General features: G+C 49.3%; 2 protein-coding genes across 3 annotated transcripts in view; one reads left to right on the top strand and one right to left on the bottom strand.

Annotated features, from left to right (window-relative positions):
• KIF9 (kinesin family member 9) overlaps window positions 1-14,191 on the bottom strand; it is a 37,175-nt gene extending 22,984 nt beyond the window's left edge. Inside the window, exons 1-10 of the mRNA XM_080974054.1 lie at window positions 14,033-14,191; window positions 9,625-9,731; window positions 9,242-9,407; window positions 7,762-7,868; window positions 6,134-6,346; window positions 4,868-4,951; window positions 3,973-4,065; window positions 2,510-2,657; window positions 2,149-2,213; window positions 969-1,046 (exon numbers count right to left, since the gene is read on the bottom strand). Coding sequence (XP_080830180.1) covers window positions 969-1,046; window positions 2,149-2,213; window positions 2,510-2,657; window positions 3,973-4,065; window positions 4,868-4,951; window positions 6,134-6,346; window positions 7,762-7,868; window positions 9,242-9,407; window positions 9,625-9,720 — 1,050 coding nt within the window. The 5' untranslated portion in view covers window positions 9,721-9,731; window positions 14,033-14,191. The remainder of the gene's footprint in view (window positions 1-968; window positions 1,047-2,148; window positions 2,214-2,509; window positions 2,658-3,972; window positions 4,066-4,867; window positions 4,952-6,133; window positions 6,347-7,761; window positions 7,869-9,241; window positions 9,408-9,624; window positions 9,732-14,032) is intronic.
• Window positions 14,192-14,348: 157 nt separating this feature from the next.
• KLHL18 (kelch like family member 18) overlaps window positions 14,349-19,843 on the top strand; it is a 45,146-nt gene continuing 39,651 nt past the window's right edge. Inside the window, exon 1 of one of the 2 annotated variants that reach the window (XM_080974136.1) lies at window positions 14,349-14,699. In XM_080974136.1, the coding sequence (XP_080830262.1) occupies window positions 14,559-14,699 (141 nt within the window). In that variant the 5' untranslated portion in view covers window positions 14,349-14,558. The remainder of the gene's footprint in view (window positions 14,700-19,843) is intronic. The other variant, XM_080974137.1, reaches the window with a different exon arrangement.

Genomic DNA, 19,843 nt, shown 5'->3' with positions numbered 1-19,843 from the left:
GTGCGAGACCCTCACCCACGGACCATGTGCAGGTAGGGTCTCACAGCCCAAGCAGTTAGTGACCCCATTCACTTCCTACTGTTTAGGAAAGTTTTTTAATGACTGATGTTTTAATGTATTTTTAATCTCCTGTTGGAAGCTGCCCAGAGTGGCTGGGGAAATCCAGCCAGATGGGTGGGGTATAAGTAATAAATTATTATTATTATTATTATTATTATTATTATTATTACAGTCATACCTCATGTTACGGACGCTTCAGATTACGTCTTTTCAGGTTGCGTCCCGCAGCAACTCGGAAGGGGTTACTTCCGGGTTTCGCCGCTCGCGCATGCACAGAAGTGCTAAATCGCACTTTGTGCATGCACACAAACACCAAATTGCACCGCGCACCTGCGCAGATACAGCAATTCAGGCTGAGCTCTTTTCAGGTTGTGAATGGGCCTCTGGAACTGATCCCATTTGCAACCAGAGGTATCACTGTATTATTATTATGGTAAGGTAAAGGTAAAGGACCCCTGGATGGTTAAGTCCAGTCAAAGGTGACTCTGGGGTTGTGGCGCTCATCTCACTTTCAGGCCGAGGGAACCAGCGTTTGTCCACAGACAGCTTTCCGGGTCATGTGGCCAGCAGGACTAAACCGCTTCTGGCGCAACGGGACACTGTGACGGAAACCAGAGCAGCATACGGAAACGCCGTTTACCTTCCTGCCACAGCAGTACCTATTCATCTACTTGCACTGGTGTGCTTTCGAACTGCTAGGTGGGCAGGAGCTGGGACCGAGCAATGGGAGCTCACCCCGTTGCAGGGATTCGAACCGCCGACCTTCTGATCAGCAAGCCCAAGAGGCTCGGTGGTTTAGACCACAGCGCCACCCACGTCCTACTAACCACTCATCCGCTGACCAAACCTCTCTTCCCAGCCAGCCAGCCAGCCAGCCAGCGGAATTGCCCACACAGGGTAGCACCTACCTCAGGGTTTATTTTTTCATTCACAATTGGCTCAGTGGTCACCCATTTCATTCTGGTGGCAAAACGCAGCGTGGACAGCTGAAGAGAAATGAATGTCACTTAGCAATTGTCCTGGAGTCAAGAAAACCGTGCCCAAGAGCCTATCTGAATGCCAAATAATTATTTTGAATTCTTATCTGCCCTTCACCACAAGGTTCCAGTGCCGGGGGGCAGGGCAAAAATCCACCCTTGCTCTTAAAGGGGCTTGGAAATGGACTGGCATGTTAATGTATATGGGTTTATGCAGAGAAAAAAGGACAGAAAAGATGTTAAGTTAGGTGTGCTCAGTGCTTTTTTTCTGGGGGGATGCAGGGGTACGCATACTCCTAAACATTTTGTGAATCTTTGTACTTCTTTTTTCCAAATTCAAAATCCATTTTCATTTTGTAACATAAGCCTATTACATATACCTACATCTGGTGGGAGGGTGTTCCACAGGGTGGGCGCCACTACTGAGAAGGCCCTCTGCCTGGTTGCCTGTAACTTCACTTCTCGCAGTGAAGGAACTGCCAGAAGGCCCTCGGAGCTGGACCTCAGTGTCCGGGCAGAACGATGGGGGTGGAGACGTTCCTTCAGGTCTACTGGGCCTTTGCGGCCGTTGAGGGCTTTAAAGGTCAGAACCAACACTTTGAATTGTGCCCAGAAACATACTGGGAGCCAGTGTAGGTCTTTCAGGACCGGGGTATGGGTGGGGTTCAATCACATACAGGAGAATTCAGGTTGCAGACTGTATACCCTAATGTGGCACCCAGTGCAGTTAGGCTAGAAGTGGCGTTGCACAGATATCCCACCTGCAGTCTGAAGTGGAACAGTCCACTCTCATTCTGCTGCCTATGTAGAGCACACCTTAAACCAGGGGTACCCAATAATAATAAGAATAAGAATAAGAATATTTTATTTATACCCTGCCCGTGATGCTCTCCAGCAATTTCCAGACTCCAGCTGCCATCAAATCCAACCAGCACAACCAAAGGCCAGGGATGATAGGGAGCTGTAGTCCATATGGAGGCTGCTACATTGGCTCTCCCTGCCTTCAAACAATCCCAGTTTTTCATTTGGGTGCATGTGCCCTAAACACCTGGAACGGTCACTTCACTTCTATCCATGTCTCAGTCCCTTGAGTCCCCGCCAGGAGGCTTACCGTCTCCACAATGTGGATGGCTTCACTGCAGATGTTGGCTACGAGGACCGTGTTGCAATTCCCGCCTAGGAGAGACACAAAGAGAGAGAGAGATGATTTTCTTTTTAATGGGAACCTTGCAAATAAATTATAAATTTTAATGGCACTTAATTTTTTTCCTGGCCACTTTAGGAGCTGTTTAACAGAAAGGGGGAACAGAAGCAACTACATTTTAGAGATCAGGTGATGTTAAACTAAACTCAGAGTGTCGGCGTAGTGTCATAACAGCCCTGTCAAGGCCAGATTTGACATGAGCAGGGACTTGAACCCGGGTTCGTCCAAACCCAACACTCCAGCCAGTACCACCAACCCAAGTCCTTACCCAATGAATCCTTCAGGGTGTAAGTGAGCTTGCTCTGGCGGAAAGGAACGTGTTCCCGGTTACGGTCAGCCAACGCAATAATAACTTGTTCCAGGTACGACAGAGACCTGTTGATGTAAGTTGCTTCCTTCAGTCCATACCCCTCCGACTGTTAAAAAGGGGAAGCAAGAGGACTTGAATTATTTTATCTGGCTTTTCTGTATACCCACAGTGGCTAACACAGAAAAACAGAATAGACAAACAACCACATGATTACTAAACAACAGCAGCAAATTTAAAACAGAATTAAAATGCAAGAGAGCAACACACTAAGTTGGGCTGTGTACACACCACACATTAAAAGCACATTTCCTTGAGATATTTGAAGACGACTGCCATATCTCCTCTCAGCCTCCTCTTTTCCAGGCTAAACATCCCCAGCTCCTTCAACCATTCCTCATAAGGCTTGGTTTCCAGACCCTTGATTATCTTGGTTGCCCTCCTCTGCACACGTTCCAGCTTGTCAACATCCTTCTTAAATTGTGGTGCCCAGAAGTGGACACAGTATTCCATGTGTGGTCTGACCAAGGTGGAATAGAATGGTACCATTACTTCTCTTGATCTAGATACAGTGGTACCTCGCAAGACGAAATTAATCCGTTCCGCGAGAGTCTTCGTCTAGCGGTTTTTTCGTCTTGCGAAGCAACCCTATTAGCGGCTTAACGGATTAGCGCTATTAGCGGTTTAGCGGCTATTAAAGGCTTAAAGGCTTAGGGGATTAGCTGCTAAAAGGCTATTAAAGGCTATTAAAGGCTTAGCAGATTAGATAAAGGGGGGGGAAAGCGAAAAAAAAATCTCTAGACTCGCAAGACATTTTCGTCTTGCGAAGCAAGCCCATAGGGAAATTCGTCCTGCGAAGCAACTCAAAAACGGAAAACCCTTTCGTCTAGCGGGTTTTCCGTCTTGCGAGGCATTCGTCTTGCGGGGCACCACTGTACTATGCTTCTGTTGATGCAGCCTAGAATAACATTAGCCTTTTTTGCTGCTGCATCACACTGTTAAGCTTGTGGTCCACCAAGATCCCAAGATTCTTTTCACATGTACTGCTAGTAAGCCAGGAGTCCCCCGTCTTATATTTGTGCGTCTGGTTCTTCCTGCCTAAGCGCAGAACCTTACATTTCTCCCTACTGAAATTCATTCTGTTAGTTTGGGCCCAGTTCTCCAATCTGTTAAGGCCATTTTGAATTCTGATTCTGTCTTCTGCGGCATTAGCTACCCCTCCCAGTTCGGTACCAGCCGCAAAGTGACAACAAAATGAGCATCCCCTCGACACAATCACACAGAGACAGACACTTAATGCACACATTGTCATGGGGATTTCTTTTTCCGTTAGTGTAAAAGGAAAGGTAGCTTCTTGACCACTTAAAACGAAGTTAGCTAACTCACCGGCTGCAGGCAAAAACAAGCTCTCCCACCGGACTTACTTTGGTCTTTGCCAGCCTCTCTGAGCCTGCTAGATCCACCAGGTTAATTTTGGAGGTCACGTAACGGGCATCAGAAAGAATTCTGGAATGACACTGAGGTGGGAGATCAGGGACATTAGCGCACCTTGAACGCAAGAGGACTCTTGAATTGCACCAGAGGATCCACAGACCTCTGGATTTTCCCGACCACCCCATGAAAACGCCGCCAGCCCTAAATAAAAGGTGACGCAGTTTTTAATCGGGATCTGCCATTACGAGACAGGCTATGTTGCAGAGATTAATAGCCATAGGGGGAGGCGAGCCATTACTTTGTTATCATGCTTGCATTCTAAGATCGACTTGGCAAATCTTCCCTGAAAAGGCTAATTTATGGTGCAACTTGTCTGGGGAAATTAATGAGCAAACGCCTAGATTCTATTTCATCGGAACTGAGAAAGATGGCGTCTGCCACCCGAGGAGAACTTTTGGAAGGATTCGGCATAAATAACAGCGTGTGAGGATTTATTGCAAACAAAAGACTTACCAGCTTAAAAAAAAAAGGGAGAGCCATACAAAGTTCACACAGAAGCATAATACTGCTTACTTTAACTCGCCTGTGGAAACAACTCAGAGGCTATTAAGAAGAAAAAGGATAACAACAAGAAGATCGAAAGATGGGACTGGTGAATACTAAAAGCAGCAGAAATATGAGATGATCGGACCCTACTGAACTCGAAGCATGGGAACCCCCAACAAAAATTTATAATTTGGCAAAATATTTGGACTTTATGATATGTATTGGTATAATCTGGAATAATTAATGTGATATGATTGGATTGTTAAAATGGAAAACTTAATAAAAATTATTATAAAAAGAATTATTATAAAAAGAAAAGAAAATGCCGCCAGCCCTGACCTCGATGTAAATTGTGAAGATGCAATGGGACCTGGAGGAATTCCTGTTCAGAGCGTGTTGACCAACAGATCTATTGGTGTCCCCCTGGAGAAGGAAGTGAAAAGCAGAGGAATAAACCAAGGACAGAACAAAAGGAGTTCGTTTCTCTGCTACATTGATAGGCCTCTCCACAGCTACATTCTCAGGACAGCTTGCAGTGAGGAATAAACACAAAGGGTGCCTTCAGACTGCCTGTCTTCTAAGCAGTCCTCCTCAGTGGTTTGCAGGGAGACAAGATGACACTGGGTCAAAGGAGATTCTACCCTATATTATCCCATTCTTTACTGCAAAAAAGTCCAGTCTTTAGGGAAAGATGGGTTGGCGTAGAATACTTCCCAACCGACTATTTCAGTTTGGGCACTTCCAGGCAGTTGCTGTTTTAATAATAATAATAAAAAATAAAAAATTATTTATACCTCGCTTATCTGGCTGGGTTTACCCAGCCACTCTGGGCGGCTCCCAACAGAATATTAAAAACATGCAAAAACATCAAACATTAAAAACTTCCTTAAACAGGGCTGCCTTCAGGTGTCTTCTAAAAGTCAGTTGTTTTATCTCCTTGACACCTGATGGGAGGGCGTTCCACAGGGTGGGTGCCACTATCGAGAAGGCCCTCTGCCTGGTTTCCTGTAACTTGGCTTCTCGCAATGAGGGAACCACCAGAAAGCCCTTGGAGCTGGACCTCAGTGTCTAGGCTGAATGATGGGGGTGGAGACACTCCTTCAGGTATAACGGGCCGAGGCCATTTGCATGGGTAGGCAAACTCTGGCCCAATCGCCTTCTAAATCCGGCCCGCTGGCGGTCCGGGAATCAGCGTGCTTTTACATGATTAGAATGTGTGCTTTTATTTAAAATGCATCTCTGGGTTATTTGTGGGGCATAGGAATTCGTTCATTTCCCCCCTCCAAAATATAGTCTAGTCCCCCACAAGGTCGGAGGGAACAGTGGACCAGCCACCTGCTGAAAAAGTTGGCTGACCTCTGATTTAGGGCTTTCAAGGTCAGCACCAACACTTTGAATTGTGCTCAGAAACGTACTGGGAGCCAATGTAGGTCTTTCAGGACCGGTGTCATATGGGTGGGGTTCAATCACATACAGGCAAATTCAGGTTGCAGGGCCTGTAAGTGGCTGATTCAATGACTATAAAACACTTAAGAACAGAAATGTAACACAGCACAGAAGTAACATGGAGGAGAGAAAACGGAAGGCCACTCTGACTCTTCTTACCTCGAACAAGAGATTTAAAGCAATTTCTTCGTGGGGGGCTGCGTGCACCGTCAAGCCTTTCACATAGACGCCTTGGGGTCCCTCTCCTATAGACAGAGGAATGTCACTGGGTGTCGTGGCTAAAAGGTCAAAGATGATCTCATTGTGGATTTCCAGGTACGAAATTCGAACGGTGATGAACTGACTCCCGTGTTCCTCCATCGACTTGAATACCTGTAGAGAAGGATGGACGGATCTCAGAAAAATTTGCTGTCAATCAGGTTATCTGTGCTTTTTTTCCAAGATGGGAAGAGAGGGGGTTGGAGACCTCTAAATCCGGCTCAGAGTGGACCCGCTGAAATTAATACACCTACTCGTACTAGTGTCTGTTAATTTCATTTGGGTCTGCTCTGAGCAGGACAAGCGTTGAGTACTACCCAGGGGTGGTAAATTAAGAGCACAGCCCAGTCGGAAGTTCTCCCATTCAAGTGGGAAAATCATCCTGAGCAAGAAATAAGCAGGAACTGCAAAAGAGGCTCTTTGCAACCCAACTAGCTGAGAGCTCCTTTTTAAAAAAGTTTTTATTTAATTTTAATATGCCACATACAAAAGGAAAATATGAAGATACACAAATACCCATCACCTCCTAACAACTAAAAAAGAAGAAAAGAAAAATAAACAAAAACAACACCAATACATTAAATATTACTCACAATACATTTAACATAAAAATGACTTTTCCCTATATAGCTGACTTCCCGTCTACTCCTCACTTCTTCTATTTCTCATCCATTATTCACTACCATATTATAGCATATTTTGGCTTTAATGTTATTTATTCTATCCTAGGTTTTCCATCAGATTTAAAACTCCTACTGAAGCTGACCGGACACGGGTTAGAGCTCAATGTCGAGCCTACCAAGTGGCGGTAGCGACGGCGAAGAAGACTTTTTTCACCGCCTCTATTGCATCTGCAGAAAACAGCAGCAGGAGACTTTTTCAGGTGGTTCGCAATTTAGCGGAACCACCTGCTACATCAGGGCCCAGTATGGGCCACATGATCTCCTGCAATGATTTTGCAAAGATTTTTGCAGATAAAGTTGCAAAAAAACCCCAGCCAGATGGGTGGGGTATAAATAAATTATTATTATTATTATTATTATTATTATTATTATTATTATTATTACTGAAGTTATTCAAATGCTGCTACAGACTTCAAACTGCCATTGCTATTTTTCAAACAAATTTTAAGGACTTCCCATTTTGTGGTAAATACTTCCTTTGATTTCTTTTTTATTCTTTCTGATAAATGGTCTAATTCAGCATATTTGGTCATTTTTTGAGAGCTCCCATTAAAGGACCTCAGATAGCCAGATGGAGAAAGTCTCTTAAAGTTTAACAGGATATGCCAGGGATTGAAGTGTCACCTGGATGGGGGCCAAATAGGTGCAGAATCAGGACCTCCCGTGCCCCTTCACTGCTCCTTGTCTAGGAGGTAGGGGCTGCCCCAGGGCTCCCCCCCCCCTTTCTGTTCTGTCAGCGACAGCAGCCTTAACCGTCACAGGTTGGCAGGAATTCCCATGTGCCCACATGGACAACTGTTTTAGCTTCCTCCTTCATCGACATCACTGCATCGTGGAAAGGGTTACCTGTTGGATAGCTCGGGGTATGATCCCTCGATGCTTGTAGTTTCCCGTTGTTCCCGTCATAGTGAAAGTCTTGCCAGCTCCAGTTTGCCCATAGCATAATATAGTACCTGCAAGTTTCAAATGCATAGCTGTCAACTTACAGATTTAAAAATAAGGGACCAGCAGCCTCGAAAATACGGAATCAGTAGCCAAAATAAGGGATTTTCCAAGGGGCACAGGTATGTTCAGCTTCTGAGCCCCTCCGTGCCAAAGGCAGAACGCCCAGCCAGCAGCCAAACAAAGCCTCAAGCGGTGGTTCCCACAGCGCAGCAACCCGGCAAATGGGATGCAGCAAGGAAAACCACCGTCACCTCTCCACTGGGAAGCGCTGAGCAAAGGCGAGTCCCCAGGCAACGCGGCTGATTTGATTGGCACAAGGCATGCAAGCTCCACCCCACCAGTTGTTCTTAGACTCCTTATTGGGTGAGCAACACAGCCAAGCAACACAGTTGGAGCCTCCCTCCTCCCTGGCTGGCAGGGAGGGAGGGAGAGGAGCTGCTTCCGTTGAAACCCGAGAAATTTAAGGGACATCATCAATAAGGGACAGCAGCGGGACACGGCGCAGGGATAAGGGAATTTCCTGCCAAATAAGGGACGGTTGACAGCTATGTTCAAATGAGACACCGTGAACTCATAAGAAGAGTCTTCTGGATCAGGCCAATGGCCCATCTAGCTCACCATGGCAGGATGGTTTGAGAATATTACACCGATCCTGGATTGACTACACTGACTGCCAGTTAGTATCCAGACCCAAACCCAATTAAAAGTGCTAGTTTTGACCTATAAAGCCTTAAATGGCTCAGGACTGCAATACCTCAAGGACAGCCTCTCTCAATATGTGACAGACAGTGGTGTCTTGCAATAAATAAAGAAGAATCAAAAGATCACGCAGAGTCAAAAGATTCACAGTAAAGGAAAAACTTTACTGAGGTGAAAAAAACTTCGTTACAAGCAACGTGCAAGGAAAAGTAAGAGAGAGAAAGTGCAGCTTGCTGAGCGCAGGAATTTATTTCTCCTGGCTCAGCGTGACCTTGACATAGTCAGCATGACTAAGCCGCTTCTGGCGAATCAGAGCAGCGCACGGAAACGCCGTTTACCTTCCCGCCGGAGCGGTACCTATTTATCTACTTGCACTTTGACGTGCTTTTGAACTGCTAGGTTGGCAGGAGCTGGGACCAAACAACGGGAGCTCACCCCGTCGTTGCGGGGATTCGAGCCACCGACCTTCTGATTGGCAAGCCCTAGGCTCTGTGGTTTAACCCACAGCGCCACCCGCGTCTGGTACTGCATGCCTAACAGATTGGACCATCAGAATAGGATACAGGGCCTGAAGGAACATTCAGACTAGGCTGCCAGAGGAGTGCTGAGTAACACACATGCAACGCTGCTCCCATTCTTGATGGAAACTGAAGACTGCACAGGCAATGACAAGAACATTTACCATTATATCCATTTAGGGCCTGAGAGACCAAGTCTCTGGCCACTGCATCATAAACTGCATCCTGGGGGGCATCGTGAAGAACGCCATCTAATTTAAAGGACCAGTCTGTCTGCTTGTTGTTGACCACTCCTTTCGTGCGGTCTCTCTCAATGTATATTTCCATCGTCTGGAAAGTACAAAGAAAATGGAGTGTGGAAATTTGTAATCTTGAAGAACGTAAGAACACGGCGTGAATTTCCGTCGGCCCCCACAACCATATTCTGCTTTTCCTTAAAAATTAATTCAAAGCATCCTCGAAGCTTTAAAACAGAAACAGACCAGTAAAAGACATGCACAGAGGTAGACCAGAACGGTTTTGTTTCTGCTGAGCTGTGTTCACTGACCTTATTGTCTTCCCCGAACTTGATCATGTCTTGTGGGAAGTCACCTGTCGGCTTGACTCGTGCAAATGCGCTAACTCTCTTTGGACAGGCGCACATGGTGATGTGCACTGGGGGGGGGGGCATAGGAATGGAAAGGAAAAACAGGGAAAAAATGAATTTCTTCAAGGTTCAATTCACATCAGCACTTGAATCTCAAGGTTAAAAAAAAAAAGATTAAACCAGTGCAAATGATAGGCTGATTACTGTTATCTCTGGATCAGGAGCAGGAGCTCAGATTAAACACTTCCAGTGTTTAATAATAATAATAATAATAAATTTTATTTATATCCCGCCCTCCCCAGCCGAAGCCGGGCTCAGGGCGGCTAACAACAATAAAACAGTACAACTGTACAACACAACACAACACTCTAAAATCATTCATTATAAAATTAATTCAAATCAAACCAATGGCAACCATTGGGCCAGAGCTCCGCGAAGATTGCTGAAGGAGGGAGTCAGGCTGTGCCCTGGCCAAAGGCCTGGTGGAACAGCTCTGTCTTGCAGGCCCTGCGGAAAGATGTCAAGTCCCGCAGGGCCCTAGTCTCTTGTGACAGTTTTCCACCAGACCGGAGCCACAGCCGAAAAAGCCCTGGCTCTAGTTGAGGCCAGCCTAACCTCTCTGTGGCCTGGGACCTTCAAGATGTTTTTATTTGAAGACCATAAGTTTCTCTGTGGGACATACCAGGAGAGGCGGTCCCGTAGGTATGAGGGTCCTAGGCCGTATAGGGCTTTAAAGGTCAAAACCAGCACCTTAAACCTGATCCTGTACCCCACCGGGAGCCAGTGCAGCTGGTATAGCACCGGGTGAATGTGATCTCGCAGCAAGGACCCCATAAGGAGTCTCGCTGCAGCATTCTGCACCCGCTGGAGTTTCTGGGTCAGTCTCAAGGGCAGCCCCACGTAGAGCGAGTTACAATAATCCAGTCTGGAGGTGACCGTCGCGTGGATCACAGTGGCTAGGTCAGGGCGAGAGAGGTAAGGAGCCAACTGTTTGCTTGGCGGAGATGGAAAAATGCCGCCTTTGTTATAGCTGCAATCTGCGCCTCCATGGAAAGGGAGGTGTCGAAGATTACACCCAAACTCTTAACGGACAATGCTGGCACTAATTGCACCCCCGCAAGAGATGGGAGTTGCCCCCCCATCCCATATCGTTTGACACATAGAAGGTGAAATTCCAGTGTCAGAGGCAATATGGGAGTGTAGTTCTTCCCAGAGCCTCCCTAGTAGAAGCAGTTCCTTCCAGGTGTTGGTGAACGACAACTCGCATAATCTCTAACCACTGGTCATGCTGGCTTAAGGATGAAAGGAGAAGATCATCTGGAGGCCTCCATGTTGCCTAGACTGGTGAGGAACTTGATGCCTTCTAAGCTTTGCATGCAAGGAAGACACTCTGAACAGAGCTACAGACATTCTCCTGCCACAACTTGAAAGCAGCAAGACTGCTCCCTCAGTTTCCATGCCCAGCTCCCACCGGCAAGATGGAGTGGCGGGAAGGAACAGTTGATCAAACTCCCCCACCCTCCTTTTTGCGAAGGCTTCATATCAGAGACAGGCCTTCCTCCTTCTCACCCGCCACCAGTATGTCTCAGCAACTGAGCCAAGAAATATAGAACTCTGGGTTTAATTTTGAATAAAATGAAGGTGGGGTGTGCGTAAGTCTTCATTCCCTTGAGTGGAACTACTTCTGGAGCTATTCTAAGAAGCAACAGGATTTTGGAAACCAGAGATGCTAAAAGGCTGCTAAACCATCTAACCACAGGGACTAGGATTCGGTGGCCTTCCAGATGTTGCTGCGCTCTCATCAACAGCATCTGGAGAACCACAGCGCTTCAACGCTGCCTTAAGCAAAAAGGTTTAGCTTTTCTGCTTCCTTACAAAGAATCCTGAGTAACTTGGAGGTGGGAAAATAGAGATGTGAGCATGTATCTCCCCAACTACAATTGCTTCCAGGTGGCCTCTTCATTGAGCATTCACCCTGATTTGTTCGTGGGGAGATTAGATGGCAGGTGCTTCCAGACGCCATCCCAATCTGTGATGATTTGGCAACCTGAATTCTCTGGGATGTTCTCCTACTTGCAAACAGCAACTTTTTTGAAGTGTCTGGCATTGGCTGTTAAATGAGCATTAATTCTAATGTCTTTGCAGGGAGGCTGACATTGCATCAAAGGACATTCCAGTGCATTCCCTCGCCACTTTTCCTTATTGCAAGAAGTCTGATCTTTGGGAGAAGCACATTTAATGTACAAGACCTCCCGGTCAACTGTAATTGTGCAACCTGAATTTGCTGGGGGTGTTTTTTTAACTGAATCTCACTTGAAAATAGCAACATTCTGGAAGCGCCCCCAGCAATCTCTTGTTCCTCAAGGAAGAACAGACAACAGGAACCTCACTGTACTGCACGAATCGCCCATCTCTCAAGGGCCAGGGGCCAGGACAACCTGCAATTCACTGGGGAGGGCTGCTTCTGCGACTTGGGGTCTTTATTATCCTTCACCTGCCAACCCCCACCCATCCTAAGCTCTATTTTATTTTACAAATTATTTTTATTAGTTTTCCAAATTGATACAAATCAAACCCAATTGCTTTAATTTAATACGGTTTTTAAAAATCAGGTTTCCCGCTCCTGTTGCCAACATATGTCCATCTCTTCTATTGCTGCCACATCATTTCCCCCCTCCCTCCAGACGTTCTGCCATCAACTGCCAGGGAGCAGATGATGCTGGTCAACAGAGGGGGTATGTCTGTGGGGTGGCATCTTTGCCATCAAGCTCCACTCCCCTGCCCCAAAGTCCACCTGAAGGGAAGAGTGTGGAACTGGCTTAGCCCCCCTCCCCACCTTTTCCAATTTTCTCCTCCTTATAATTCATTATCACTGACAGCAATATTGTTATTCTTAAGCCTTGCATGCACCGCCAGAAAGGCGATATACAAGACTGCAATTCTCTAAGTAAACTGTGGAGTTTAAAAAGTTAAAGGGACCCCTGACCGTTAGGTCCAGTCGCAGACAACTCTGGAGTTGCAGCGCTCATCTCGCTTTATTGGCTGAGGGAGCCGGCGTACAGCTTCTGGGTCATGTGGCCAGCATGACGAAGCCGCTTCTGGCAAACCAGAGCAGCGCACGGACACGCTGTTTACCTTCCCGCTGGAGCGGTACCTATTTATCTACTTGCACTTTGACGTGCTTTTGAACTGCTAGGTTGGCAGGAGCAGGGACTGAGCAACGGGAGCTCACCCCATCGCGGGGATTTGAACCGCCAACCTTCTGATCAGCAAGCCCTAGGCTCTGTGTTTTAACCCACAGCGCACCTGTGTCCCCTCTGTGGAGTTCAGACTGCTGCAGTTTGGATCCTATTCAACTCAGTACATAACAACTTCTATCTAAATATTGCAAAGGAAGGAATGTGCAGCACAGGTTAGTAAATAAGTAAATAAGAATTAGTCATGAATCTAAACTGAACTTCTGTGGACAAGCACAGCAGCACAAGCACAGCAGCCCTCTGACCGTAAAACCCAGGTGCTGCTGGGTGGTGGAAGACAGTTATTGAGGGCTGCTGAAGAAAGAGATCAACATGCTTAGGGAAAACCCAAGTGGCAGACTGTCACTGGAAGGACAGATCCTGAAGCTGAGGCTCCAATACTCTGGCCACCTCTTGAGAAGAGAAGACTCTCTGGAAAAGACCCTGATGTTGGGAAAGATGGAGGGCAAGCTATGGTTTTCCCAGTAGTGATGTATGGAAGTGAGAGCTGGATCATAAAGAAGGCTGATCGCCGAAGAATGGATGATTTTGAATTATGGTGCTGGAGGAGACTCTTGAGAGTCCCATGGACTGCAAGAAGATCAAACCTCTCCATTCTGAAGGAAATCAGCCCTGAGTGCTCACTGGAAGGACAGATCCTGAAGCTGAGGCTCCAAGACTTTGGCCACCTCATGAGAAGAGAAGACTCCCTGGAAAAGACCCTGAGGTTGGGAAAGATGGAGGGCACAAGGAGAAGGGGACGACGGAGGACGAGATGGTTGGACAGTGTTCTCAAAGCTACCAGCATGAGTTTGACCAAACTGCGGGAGGCAGTGGAAGACAGGAGGGCCTGGCGTGCTCTGGTCCAGGGGTCATGAAGAGGCGGACACGACTAAACGACTAAACAACAAATATTTTAGCCCAGTCCCACCCGCATCTCTTAGCAGCCGGAGGACCCAAGAGAAAGCTGCAGCTGTTGCCCCAGAGAGAGAGAGACCCCCTATGCCCCTTGGGGGGCTCCCTCAAGAGGGGCAGATAGAGAAAGAAAGAAAGAAAGAAAGAAAGAAAGAAAGAAAGAAAGGAAGGAAGGAAGGAAGGAAGGAAGGAAGGCGGGCACACGCGGAGGCACTGACCCTCCCCCGGGGAGGCTTCTCCTGCTCCCGCCGCCGGCGAGGGAGAGAGCGAACGGGAGCGCGCGAGCGAGCGCCTGAGGCATTAAAAGAGCGAGCGCGCGGGCAGGGCGAACGGCGAGAGGGAAGCGCGCCGTCGCCATGGCGACCGCCGCTTCCCGTATCCGCCGTCGCCATGGCCACCGCCGCTTCCGGCTTCGAGCGCCGGCCTTGGCCGGAAGGGGACGCTCTCGCGCCCAAGGGGCGGGTAGGCGGGGCTAGTAGCTTCCGGCGCGTCTTTCTCTCTCTGTGCCTCCCCCCCCCTCCCTCGTCGGGCTGAGGCGAAGAAAGGGGCCGGCCTCGTCCGGGTTACGGTGGCCGGGCGGGGCCAGGCGGCGCCCGAAGCGAAAGCGAGGAGAAGGAGGGCTGGCTGCCCCTGCCTCTCTCCCTCCCTCCCTCCCTCCTCCGCCTCTGCGCGCGGCGGGCGCCGGTCCCGGCCGGACCCGGGGCTTGGCAGGCAGGCAGGCAGGCAGGCAGGCAGGCAGGCAAGATGCTGGAAGCGGCCGGGCCGGACCCGGAGCTGGACCCGGAGGACCTGGTGCACTTCTCGGTGGGGGACCTGCCCAGCCGGGGCTACGGGGTGATGGGCGAGATCCGGAGGCAGGGGAAGCTCTGCGACGTCACCCTCAAGGTAGCGCCTCAGGCGGCCGGGGGGGGGGGAGAAAATGGGGGGGGGGTCTTTTCTCTGAGGGAGAGCTGGGGGGTGTCTTTCCCTGAAGGGGAGGGGGGGAGATGTGGGGGCTGGCCCTGGGGGGGAAGGGAGGGGGAGAGATGGGGGTCTTTTTTCTGAGGGAGATTTGTGGGGGGGGGGTCTTTTCCATGAAGGGGAGGAGGGAGATGTGGGGGCTTTCCCTGGGGGGGAGGGGGAGGTGTGATGGGGGCCCCTGAGAGGGAAGGGAGGGGGAGAGATGGGGGTCTTTTCCCTGAGGGAGATTTGTGGGGGGGGGTCTTTTCCATGAAGGGGAGGAGGGAGATGTGGGGGCTGGCACTGAGGGGGAGGGGAGACAGATGGGGGGCTGTCCTGGGGGGGAGGTGAGGTGTGGCGGGGGGTCCCTGAGGGGAAGGGAGGGGGAGAGATGCGGGACTTTTCCCTGAGAGAGAGGAGGGGGTCTTTTCCCTGAAAGGGAGGGGGCAATTGTGGGGGCTGGCCCTGAGGGGGAAGAGAGAGAGATGGGGGGGCTGTCCCTGGGGGGGGGTGAGGTGTGGCGGGGGTCCCTGAGGGGAAGGGAGGGGGAGAGATGCGGGTCTTTTCCCTGAGGGAGAGGGGGGTATTTTCCCTGAAGGGGAGGGGGCAATTGTGGGAGCTGGCCCTTAGGGGGAGGGGGGAGGGATTGGGGGCTTTCCCTGGGAGGGTGAGGTGTGGCGGGGGGTCCCTGAGGGGAAGGGAGGGGGAGAGATGGGGGGTCTGCCCCTGAGAGGGAGGGGAAGCGGTGGGGGGGGTCTGGTCAGCATTCCCCTCCCCCCAACGAGGAGGGTATAAATAAATGAGGCAGACTGAACTGGTTTTCCAGCATACATGTTGCGCCTGTATCGGAAGGTAATCTTGAGTCACAGAGTTGTAAGGGGGGTCCCCCAGGGGTCATCTAGCTCGGCCCCCCTGCAACGCAGCTGCAAGAAACCTCGCTGCGAGTCGACCTGAGACTGATCTTGTAGGAGGTGGTGATAGATAAAACAAGCAGCAATACACACTCCCTTATTGTCTGTTCAAGCAGCACCCAAAAAAGTGGCTTGTTTTGGGGTGGGAAACGACAAAAATGCAATATTTGAATCGGCGTTGAACAATGTCAGGGCCAGCAGCAGTGTGTTGTGTTCACTGAGCTCTCTCCGCTAGAGTTTATTCGGCTTATTTTATGGATCCCCACCCCCCATAAAAGGTCGCTTTTGCTATGACAACTAAGGGAAGACGATCACTTCCCTGTAAGCAGCTGGGAATCGGGATGTTATGAAAGGAGGGCCTGTTGAAGAAAAACCATATAGGAAAGATGGTGGATGTGATTTGGGATGGGGTGAGGGGGAGGCAGGAGCAGGAGGGGTTGCCCTGCCCTTGAATCTCCAGGTCAGCTTTCCCCAACTAGGTGCCCTCCTGGTGCTATTGGATTCCAGCTCCCATCAGCCCCAGCTCCCATGGCTATAGGTTGGGGGTGCTGTGAATTGTAGTCCAGTAGCCTTCAAAGGGGACGCGGGTGGCGCTGTGGGTTAAACCACAGAGCCTAGGAGTTGCCAATCAGAAGGTCGGCGGTTCGAATCCCCGCAATGACGGGGTGAGCTCCCGTTGCTCAGTCCCTGCTCCTGCCAACCTAGCAGTTCGAAAGCATGTCAAAGTGCAAGTAGATAAATAGGTACCCCTCCGGCGGGAAGGTAAACGGCGTTTCCGTGCGCAGCTCTGGTTCGCCAGAAGTGGCTTAGTCATGCTGGCCACATGACCCGGAAGCTGTATGCCGGCTCCCTTGGCCAGTAAAGCGAGATGAGCGCCGCAGTCCGGGAGTCGGCCACGACTGGACCTAATGGTCAGGGGTCCCTTTACCTTTACCTTTTATCCTTCAAAGGCTGCCTTACTGTCAGTGGGGAGGGCCAGAGGTGTGCTTTAAGAGAGAAGATGCAGCAAGTTTGGGACTAAGGCGGTACCTCCCACCTAAAGGAAATGCAGGTTTATTTGGCATCCCTGAGTGGTGTAACCCTGACGGGTAGAAGGGCCCACAAGGAAGAAGTGGGGACCTATATGAGATGGGGTTTGGGATCAGATTGGGGCTGGGAAACGGGTAGAGCCCAAGTAGCAAAAAGCTGCAGTTGAGGGCGATACTACAAAGCCCATGTTTTTGTTCAGGCTAAAGTTTCCTGTTCAGCATTTGTTTGTTTGAAGGTATTATAATGAGGTGGCAGCACCTTGTTTGGGGAGCTTCTCATCCCGGGTTTGCCCTTTGATTATAATCCAGCGGAGGATAACTTCGGTCCCAATTATTAGGAGCAACCACATTTGCATAGCATTGCCCTTTAGTCATCGCAAGCTGTGCAACCTCTCAGGAATGTGTTCCAGGTTGCCCAATGGGGTTTTGAAGCCTAGGTTGCCGGTGACAGCAGTGCTTCCTAGCTAGTCCTGGTTTTAACGTTTTGTGGGTGGTCCGTCTGTAAACTGGATTTCGGCATCGGCCCAGCTTGTGGTGTTCCACCTCCTGCATGCAAATTGCAGCTGCACGCTCTCCTCACAGGAGAAGCAACCCAAGGACTGAATGACTCATGGAATGAATCCTTCTTCCCGGCTTGGCATGTGGCTGCTGTGAAGCAGATTGGCAGCGGTGGTTTGGCAAAGGGCATCATCAAAGGCTCTCATCCTTCTTTAAAGTTGGGATGCTCCAGCGTTGCAATCCTCCGGAAGTCCAGAAAACATTATCTGATCTTCCCTTTTAGACCTCCTACACAGTTTCAACAAGCATTATAGCATTAAAAACTTGCCCTGCTGGGTCTGACCCAGGTTCTAATTAATTCAGCAGTTCTGTTTCCAGCAATGAGGATATGATGGCATCAGCCTTTCCCCATCTGTGTTCTCACAGCATCCTGTATTCAGAGAAATGCTCACTTTAATAATAATAATAATACATTTTATTTATACCCCGCCCTCCCCAGCCAAGACCGGGCTCAGGGCGGCTAACAACCAATAATAAAAACAAGTTGATTAAAATACAACATTAAAACATTAGGATGCAGGCTCTTCACAGGAGGAGAAAGGACAAAGAAAGAGGGGGAGGGAATCAAACTGATTCTAAGCCAAAGGCCAGGTGGAACAACTCTGTCTTACAGGCCCTGCGGAAATAAATCAGATCCCGCAGGGCCCTGGTGTCATGAGACAGAGCGTTCCACCAGGCCGGGGCCAGTGTTGAAAAGGCCCTGACTCTGGTTGAGGCTAATCTAACTTACTTAGGGCCCGGGACCACTAGGGTGTTGCTATTTATGGACCTTGAGGCTCTCTGTGGGGCATACCGGGAGAGGCGGTCCCGTAGGTACGAGGATAAATGATGCCCTGGGGGATACCAGGACCTCTTACCCATAGGTACGAGGGATATATAGAGGTCCCAATCTAAGCTAGTATGTTTTATCGTCACTAAGGCTTAGCCTTCATGAGCCTGTTTCCGACCTTCCTCAGTCTTAAGGGTACCAGACTGAAGGCAAGTTCAGTCCCTTTTTTAAAAAGCAGGCATAACCTGTTGCCTCCTATATCAGGGATGTGGAGTCTCTGGCCCTCTGCATGTTGCTGAACTGCAGCTTCCCTCAGCCTCAGCAAGCATGTTCACTGACTAGGGATGATGGGAGTTGTAGTTGACAACATCTGGAGGGCCACAGGTTTCCCTGTCTCCTGTTTAAATCCATATTTTTTGGGGGGTGGATAGGTTTATTAGGTACAGAAAACCAGTATGAAGTCTCCCACCACAATGCACTTAAAATCCAGACAGCTCCATATGGCTATCCCTCAGCTGTCATCTAACATCAGCTGTGCCATATGGCAGTAGCCCGATGAGAGATGAGGAGCAGGGCCCACTTCAACAGCTCCACAGAGACACTAGCTGTTGCTGGCTCCTCCTCCCGCTGAACCATTTCCATTCAAGATGGTCATTGCAAGAAGTTCCTAACATTAAGGCCAGTTGCCCGACTGCATTCTCCCTCCCTCCTCACTCCATTTGCCTTGTGCGTCATGCCTTTCAGAAGGTTAGCCTGTGGGCAAGAACTGTCTTGTTTATTATTGATCATAATATTAAAGCTCTTTTAGCCGAAGAGCAGTGGTACAAAATGTTTTAAATGAATGACAGTCCCCAACCTCATTTAACCCACCATTTTCCTACCCCTGAACTAGATAGAGAAGTCCTGTAATATCTGAATGAAATGTTCAGGTTTTAGTGGGTTTCTGAGAAGGGAATGTTCATTGCTGAACAAACCTTTCTTTGTGCGCATGGTTTGTTCGCAGAGCACACGGACCCCTTATTGCAGAGGTTTTCAACCTTTCTGAGTCCACGGCTCCCTTGACCAACTACATACTTTCTGTGGCAACCCTGCGGGGCTCAGGTGCCCAGTTATATCACCCTTTTTCAGAGCTGGGAGCTTCTCACCCTTTTTCAAACACCCTCCCTTGTCCATTCCCAACAGCAGGGGTTGGCATACTGGCTGGCTGGGCGGGCTCCCTCGACCGCTTGCTTGCTTGCTTGCTTGCTTACTCTGAGGCCACCTCAGCTTCTGGCAACCAGCACTCCCTGACCAGCCCCAGAGGCACCATTCACCTGGGGAGCTTGTAGCCAGGGCTGCTGCAACAAACAGCTGTGCAAGCCTTTGGGTGGCAGAGGCGCAAGAGGGCATCAGAGGGAGGGAGGGAAGGAAAGAAGGACAGAGGGTTGCCTGCGACACCTCTGAGCATCATTCAAGGCACCCCAGGGTGCCACGGCACACTGGTTGAAAACCACTGCCTTGTTGAATAATGGTTATAATTTGGGGGTGCTATAAAAATCATTGTGGAGCAGAAGTATTGTGGCAAGTATTTTCTGCTGTTCCAAATATCTCCTTTCTCTCTCATGGTCATTTAAAGAAACATTTTTTCAATGCACTTGTGATCAATTTGTTTGCTCAGCATTTCCTCCCTTGATATTTGAAACACAGCTGACTTTGCACAGAATGCGATATTTCTCCTTGAGGGAGAGACCTTCCTTTCCTGTCCTCTAGGACAGTTGTCCTCCTTCCCACTTAGCAGGCCGACCCCGAAGGAAAGCAAACGTCATTACTCTCAGGAGACTCTCA

This window comes from Podarcis pityusensis (genome assembly GCF_964106645.2).
Source record: "Podarcis pityusensis genome assembly, chromosome: 12".
NCBI classification, from domain to species: Eukaryota; Metazoa; Chordata; class Lepidosauria; order Squamata; family Lacertidae; genus Podarcis; species Podarcis pityusensis.
This window is presented reverse-complemented; position numbering and strand designations above follow the sequence as displayed.